The 7,279-nt window shown below is 37.2% G+C and overlaps 1 protein-coding gene across 2 annotated transcripts in view; it reads left to right on the forward strand.

The window, feature by feature from the left end:
* tmem51 (transmembrane protein 51) overlaps positions 1–7,107 on the forward strand; it is an 11,361-nt gene extending 4,254 nt beyond the window's left edge. Inside the window, exons 2-3 of one of the 2 annotated variants that reach the window (XM_015382046.1) lie at positions 413–827; positions 4,819–7,107. In XM_015382046.1, the coding sequence (XP_015237532.1) occupies positions 427–827; positions 4,819–5,260 (843 nt within the window). In that variant the 5' untranslated portion in view covers positions 413–426 and the 3' untranslated portion in view covers positions 5,261–7,107. Of the gene's footprint in view, positions 1–409; positions 828–4,818 lie in introns of both variants that reach the window. The other variant, XM_015382045.1, reaches the window with a different exon arrangement.
* The last annotated feature ends 172 nt before the right edge of the window (positions 7,108–7,279 follow it).

Raw genomic sequence — 7,279 nt, forward strand, 5'->3', positions numbered from 1 at the left:
GTAATATTTTCTCTATAAGATGATTATATTGCTATTATTCCATTAAATTCTTTATCTGTTTTATATTTCAAACTATTAGTCTACTCTATGTAGTTTTTTTTTTTTCAATAGTCATTAAAATCCATTGAGGAAGGTCTGGAGAGTTACCTGTGGTTCTGGGACTGCTCGTTGCAGACCCATGCCTGCTTTTAATAACATACCAGCTGTTACACATTAATTACAGCTAGTAAGATTTGCTTCATTGGGGAGAAGACTCACTTTGAAGTGTTATCAGAGCCTGTCCAATGACACACCACACTCATTTTAAAACCCCTTATCTGGATGGCATTTAGATCATGTGATTAGGTATAACTTTAGAAAGAATTATCTTTAATGTCTTCTAAACAACCTTTTTTTTTGTTTCCTACAGCAGTTTGTGCTGCCAGTATGTGTTCCAGTCCAAGTATTTGTGGGGGCAACAACCGTCCAAACAGATCCAGCTCTGAAACCAGAGGTTCAGGTGCCCACTATGCCCTGTGTGCCCTGGGAGTGGGACTCATCGCCCTTGGGATCGTCATGATAGTCTGGACTGTGATACCTGAGGATGCATTGTCAGGTTCTACAAATTCCACTTCCTTAGGTACTAAGCCTGATGATGATGAAGAAGAAGACAACACAGATCGCAGCAAATCCTCATCGGTGGCATTGGTGCTCGTTGGAGTTGGGATTGTCATGCTGCTGTTGTCTATATGCCTTGGTTTGAGGAGTAAGAGGAGAGCTCGAAACCAAAACCAGTCAGCGACAACAGGAGAAGGTTTAATGGACCACGTCGCAGGAGTGGAACAGCCGTAAGTGAAGACTCTGCACAGATGTCTCATTATATGCTTGTGATATCTAGTGTTATACATACTATTCATTTCTATATCGTTTGATTTTAGCTCCCCCTGCTTCACCAAATGTTGATAATGTAATTGGGCAAGAAGTCTATATATATGAAGGAGTATTAGGGCAAATCTAGAGATTTTTTTTTCTTCTATTTTGAGAATAAAGTGATAAAATAATGAGAATAAAGTCTTAAAAAAAACGAGAATAAATTTGTAATTTTAAGAGAATAAAGTCCTAAAATTATGAGAAAAAGTTGTTTTATGACAACTCTTAAGGCTGATTTATACTTTGAAACTAGGTCATCTACGTAAGGTGTCGCAGTGAACGCAGAGACGTGCCCGCCCCCTCCGCAGACACTCTGCTGCACCTCTCCCAAATTGTAGGTGACCGCAGACAGGAGGCCTCTGATCGGTCAAATCTACATCAGCTCTTGCGTCTCCTTTTTGGTACCTTACCGACTTGTTTTGTTTGTATCACCGCGATTGCGGAAAACGACTCGTGAAGTTCAACCAGCTAGAAGAGCGAGGTGCGCGAGAAAGCTGGGACCCTTTTTCCACCTGGCTCCCCGCTCTTCATCGCCCTCATGTCCCTCTGTTGTTGGACAAACTTGCCCCAATTTTCTTCACTGCCCTTGGCTGTATCTAGACCCACAGCTAGTTTGTGATTTTCCCCTTTTGCGTTGTGGTGTGGAATAAAATAGCGCAGACCACGCTTCAATATTGAGCATAAATCCAAACTGTCTGCGTCATACCTGCAACTGCTGCAGGAGTATAACCAGCCCTTTACAAAAAGCACTTTCTTCACTAAAATGAGGAATGGCCAGCATTATGTGAAGTTGTACCTTAGCTCTGGTTTGACAAATAAGATGATCTTTTTTGCACACCAGCATCAAATTGGGTAGTATGTCAAAGTGGACACAAGTTGCTGTTTGGTGGCGCCGGTCAGAGCCTAAAGCTTCATTCTCGTAATGTTACGACACAATGTTACGATATTTTTAAAATAAAAAAATGAAAAAAAGAAAAAAAAATCTCTAACCTGGGCCAAATTCTCGTCGTATGTATATGTATATGTGTATATTTATCTCCACTTGAAGTTGGCCTTTGATTTTACCAATTTAATATTAAGTTTCGCTTAATTTCACAGCGGGGGACGGAGCGACTGAACCCGATCTAGTGTCGGCATACTTTTCAATAGCAATAGCTACACTCGGATCTTAGATAGTTCAAGACAAATTAGCAGCAATCACATTAAGCCCAAGTTTTATCCAAAGTGGTCTACACCTTTAGTCCTACTTTCGTGCAGATTTGTGTAGGTAAAACTTTTGTTTCTGCTGGCTTGGTTTATAATTATTTCTAATCTTGTTCATGATGTCACAATCGGACCAGAGGTTAGTGCTGCACTCATTTCCAAATATACAATTATTGTATAATATATGATATTCTTGTGCCGTCACTGAATATAACAGTTAACCTTATTTATTGGATGGAATGATTGTTCACAAGACTTAGAAGTTCATCAGCCTCCTGGATCCTTCAATTTGGATCTGCCATTACCCTTGGCAACCCCATAGCATTTCCTGTCAAGATCGCTTCACAATAGGGGAAATTTAATGTTGCATTTCATATAGAGGAAAAGTAAAATTACACACTGCTGATATTTTTTTCTTGACGAATAACTTCTGAATCGACTTGGGAAGATCATAAATTATTGGAAAATCTGAAAAAGTAGTTGACTTTGGTTCATCCAGAGCTGCGTCCGGATAAAGGTTGCATTCAGGGGTACTTCCTTGTATATAGCTAGACAAAGAGGACCAATGCTGGGGAAAGGCAGCGACAGGCCAGGGACTGTGCTAGAAATAAGGGAGCGCAATGAACAGTTACTCTAGGGCCAAATTAAGTCGTCTTTTGTGAAAGCCACATAAAAATCTGTTAAAATCATTCCTTATTTCAACCTTTGTCAGCATTTTCTATGTATTCCATTCTGACTAAAGAAAACCTCTGTCTATGCTGCCTTTCTTTGTCATTGACCACTCTCACCGCATGGAGCTCACCAATGGCGGCTTCACCGCTCTTGCAGGTCCAGTTTATATAGGGATAATTTGAAATCCACTCCCCACTACCGCAGACACCACTTTCGGTGTGAATGCACCTTAACAGTCCATTTTGTACATGCCCACTTTTCTTCTCAACCACCTTACGTTCTGATGTCTCACCCATTGTTTTAATGGGTGGTCAGCAATCCTTCCTGGTCTGTTTTCATGCGTAAGATGAGAGAGCCAATAGATTGAGAGATATCAGCTTACACTGTGGGATACGGCACACTTGCCTTTGTCCCCTTTATAAAAAAATTTTGCTTAAATGAAAATTTGTAGCCTATAATATAAGAAAATGTGCTTTTTCATGGTCAAATAAATGGTAGAAAAAATAATTTGGCACACCTGGACACACATTTGTCACAATGAACCAAAGGAAACCATTTTTTCATAAAGACCTATAGCATCAACATACCTGTTCTTTTGACATAAAGTTTCCCACGTTGTCATTACCAGGAGCAACAAGTGTAGTAAACTGAACCTGTATCCTGCCAAACCAGCTGTATTTTAAAAAATTGCTTTTTTTCATTTTCAGAAAAAAAATATATATGTCAGTGTTTTACCTGTCAATGCTTCAAGTTGTGTAACAGTTAATTGAGATATTTATCTTCAAAAATTTGAAGGCATGCACTTTAAAATGCATCCACTAACAAACTTGTGGGATGCGAGATGTATTTCAATATGCGATACATTGTGGATTATCTCCAACTTTTGTGCACAAACTAAAATCAGTTGAATGATAAGCGGGCTATGTTTACTGGTATCAATTTAGAGCATGCCCACAATAATATGTCAATGTTCTTTATCCTTTCCGAATATGTGTTTGGATCCTTAAGATCATTGTTTTCTGTCCAAATCAAGATCTCTCAAGCTCTTGAGTGTTCAGAAAAAGCCCAGAAACCGCTTAAAATTGAGGCCTAAATTAGAAGGTGCTGAAATACCAGTTCAGTTAAGTGATGCTCCTTTTTATATCACTATTTCTACAGGAATTTTTACTCACCTGACCGATATTCAGTCAGTTTCCCTGCCATGTTATGGCTGTCATTATAGCATGACACTGCTCTAAATAATGCGTCAAACTGGTATTGCTTGATTAAACATCTGGGATTGGAACTTTGGTGTCTCGTTTACTGTATTTTTCAAATTATGCTCGGGAAAAAAAAAAGTATAATTACAACCCTTGAATTGCTTTTACCTGCTTTTGACTTCAAAGTATATCTACATTTTAATCACTTGGGGAGAATGTTCTTGTCTAACAAACGCTGTTTCTGTAGTAAGCAGTGCAGCAGCTTTAAGTTTGTACATTGTTGTTGTCCATGTGTACAGCACTAGTTCACGGTGAAATTACTCTGGTAATCTTCACATACTATCTGAAAATAATGGAAAAAGGCCTCTGATCTCTAAAAGAAAATGTAAGACTTTCTATACGGATTAAAGAAGCATAGAGGCTAGGTTCTGGATTCTTGGTAGTAAAACAGAGGAAAAAAGAATTGAGTCACCCTTGCTTTCAAAAATCAATGGTTATGCAATCAAGTACTCACTTCTGTGTGCATCATCATATTAAAACAGTAAACTGAAAAAGTCAAACGGAATGCTGCTTTTGATGAAAGTAGTGTTTGTTATCAAGATAATTATGTAAAAGGTTAGGTTGATATCAGTTCTTAAATCTTAATCTCTGCAGTAATTTTGTTGCCATTATTTTTTTTTAAAGTCCAGTAAAACCAGAGGTGAGATCTAGCAAATGTTTTCATGATGTACGTTTAAACTGTGATGTTTGTAAATGAGTAATGTTGGCTGTTTATTGATCTGTTTATTCTTATAGACCACTCTGATTGAGGCTCACCTATGTCATCCTTTTCTAGGACTGTAGACCCAGAGGCGTATAACGTGCCAAGTTATGAGGAGGTTGTTGCCAGTGGCAACTACCCCGTTCGCCAGAGCAACCTGAGGCAGAGCACCTCACAGCTACCGTCCTATGAGGACATCCTTGCAGCTGTAGAAAATGAGGGATCACAGCCTGCTAACAACTCCACGGAGAACAGCCCTCTGAATGACCAAGCCCCAGCTGGTGCTCAGCCCCCTGCAGAGCCCTCCGGCCTCACATCACAACCCAGCCTGCCGACACGCAGCGCCAGCCGGGCCAGCCGACTGCTGAAGCCCCTCAGAGTAAGAAGGATAAAGTCAGACAAACTGCACCTGAAAGACTTTCGCCTCCAGATCCGCACCCCCACACAGAACCCAGTGACCATTGAACCCATCACTCCACCCCCAGGGTACGAGAACAAGCTGCCTGAATTACAGTAATGGCTCATTCTTCTTTCCCGTTTGGTCAATGGCTGATTAAAATCTATGAAATTTTCTAATGGATTTAGAGGACTGCTGGTAATATTTCTGAGAGCCTGTAAGAGCTCCATGAAGTAGGTAGATGTGCCAGTTGAGCAGGATGATGGAGGCAGAGGCACTCCGGAAATGAAAAAGTTTCTGACAGACCTCTTTATCCACAAAGCTCCCGATTGGCTAATATTTAACACCTCTGACCAAAGGTAACCATTTTTTAAATGTAACTTGTGTCAAGTAGAGGACCGCATTTCAGTTTTATTTATTATTTGAATAAAATGCCTCTAAACACAATATGTTGTTGCTCTGTTATGTCAAATGAAACTGTATGTTTTGATCCAGTCAGAAATTTAAAATCAGTTATCAGGTAGATGTTTGGTTTGAGATATAAAACAACTGTGACAAAAATGTGAGTATGGAGATTTAGTTAGTACGGTGATAACTCTTAATCTTTTTATCTAAAAGAACTTAGTAAAAATGTTGTCATTCATATAGACATTAGAAGAGGGAAAAGCTTTAATTTTAAACTTGTGTAAGTAATACAGGTTGAGACATTTTTTTAATATATATATATAAATGTTTTAAACCTTAAAGTATGTATAACTGTTTTAAATATTTTTAAGAAATGGTGGCAAATAAAAAGATTTGTTTCTGTTAGGTTTTCTGTAAATGTATGTTGCAGATGGGTAGTAATACCTTTTTAATGCTTAACTATTGTACTTTTAAGTCTACTTTTTTCATAATTTGCATGGTGTACCTGTAAACTGTGTATATATATCTATAAAATACAAATTCTGTTTCACTTTTGCGTAGTAAAATTAACTCTCAAAACTTTCGTTTTTTCATTATTTTTTTTTTCTCCTTCCATATAAAATGTTTTAGTTTACTTCACTTTAGATTATTTTGGTAACTTTGCCGCCCTCTAGTGGTATGAATGTTATTCTCACTGTTATGTGGCTACATTCTAATGTGAAAGCGCATTGTGAAATGTCAGATTTTTCTTTTATAATCTTTTTTTAACAGTGACCTACATTAAAAGGTTGAAGGTTTTGTTAGATTTTTTATTTAGTTATCTTGTGTTGCTCCAACATTGAGGAATGTTTCCTGCAGCTGGTTTAGTTTTTTTGTGAAATATCACTCTGTCTCAATTCTTTTGTAAACTTTTTTTTTTTTTTTTTACTGGCACTAACACCTAACATTGTTGGAATATGTGCTCTTTTTTTTCCCCCTTACACTTACCAGAAAGTTTATTTTTGGTCTCATCTAACCAGAGTTTCTTCTTCGACATGTTTGCCATCTCTCCTAAACTGCTTTTAAGCAACTCCTAACTTTACTGTTTTTGTCTTGCCACACCATGGTGTCTTTTGGCTGCTTCTCTGATTGATAAATTATTTCTTTAATCTGCTGGCTTAGGTAATCATTTCTTGCTAAATTTGTAATTTTGTTTTATACTTTCCAGTTTCAGCTGATAGATTAAGGAGCGCCTTATTCAACGCTTTTGACATAATTCATCTGCTTTAGACTTTCTCACATTGAGATGAAATTACTCAAAAGTGTTTACTAATCTAAATATTAAGTGCATTTTGAAGGTAGCCATCTGGACTTAATAAATGTGTAAAATGTCAGTTTTGCAAAGCCTGAATAAGTGTTCGTGACACTTCTTTACATTTGTATAAAAAAAAAAGGTTAATTAATTGAATTGTGTGTATATATGGATATCCCATAGTCATCCTAATGAATCTAGATGTTATTGAAAATTTCTTTTAAGTTGACATATTAGTTTTAAGCTTTGTTTCTGGTATTTACAATATTTGGTTTACAGTAAATAAAAATTTAGCATTAAAATTCTTAGGAATGTAGAATAATGTATCAGATTTATAAAATAAAATTTCTAATAAAGAACTGCAGGTCTAAATAAAGGCTCAATATTTTTCTAAAAGATTAATCAGACTATGAATTTCAAGGATGGAATATTAATACTATTTG

Source organism: Cyprinodon variegatus, unplaced genomic scaffold, assembly GCF_000732505.1.
Source record: "Cyprinodon variegatus isolate N-32 unplaced genomic scaffold, C_variegatus-1.0 Scaffold248, whole genome shotgun sequence".
Classification (NCBI taxonomy): domain Eukaryota; kingdom Metazoa; phylum Chordata; class Actinopteri; order Cyprinodontiformes; family Cyprinodontidae; genus Cyprinodon; species Cyprinodon variegatus.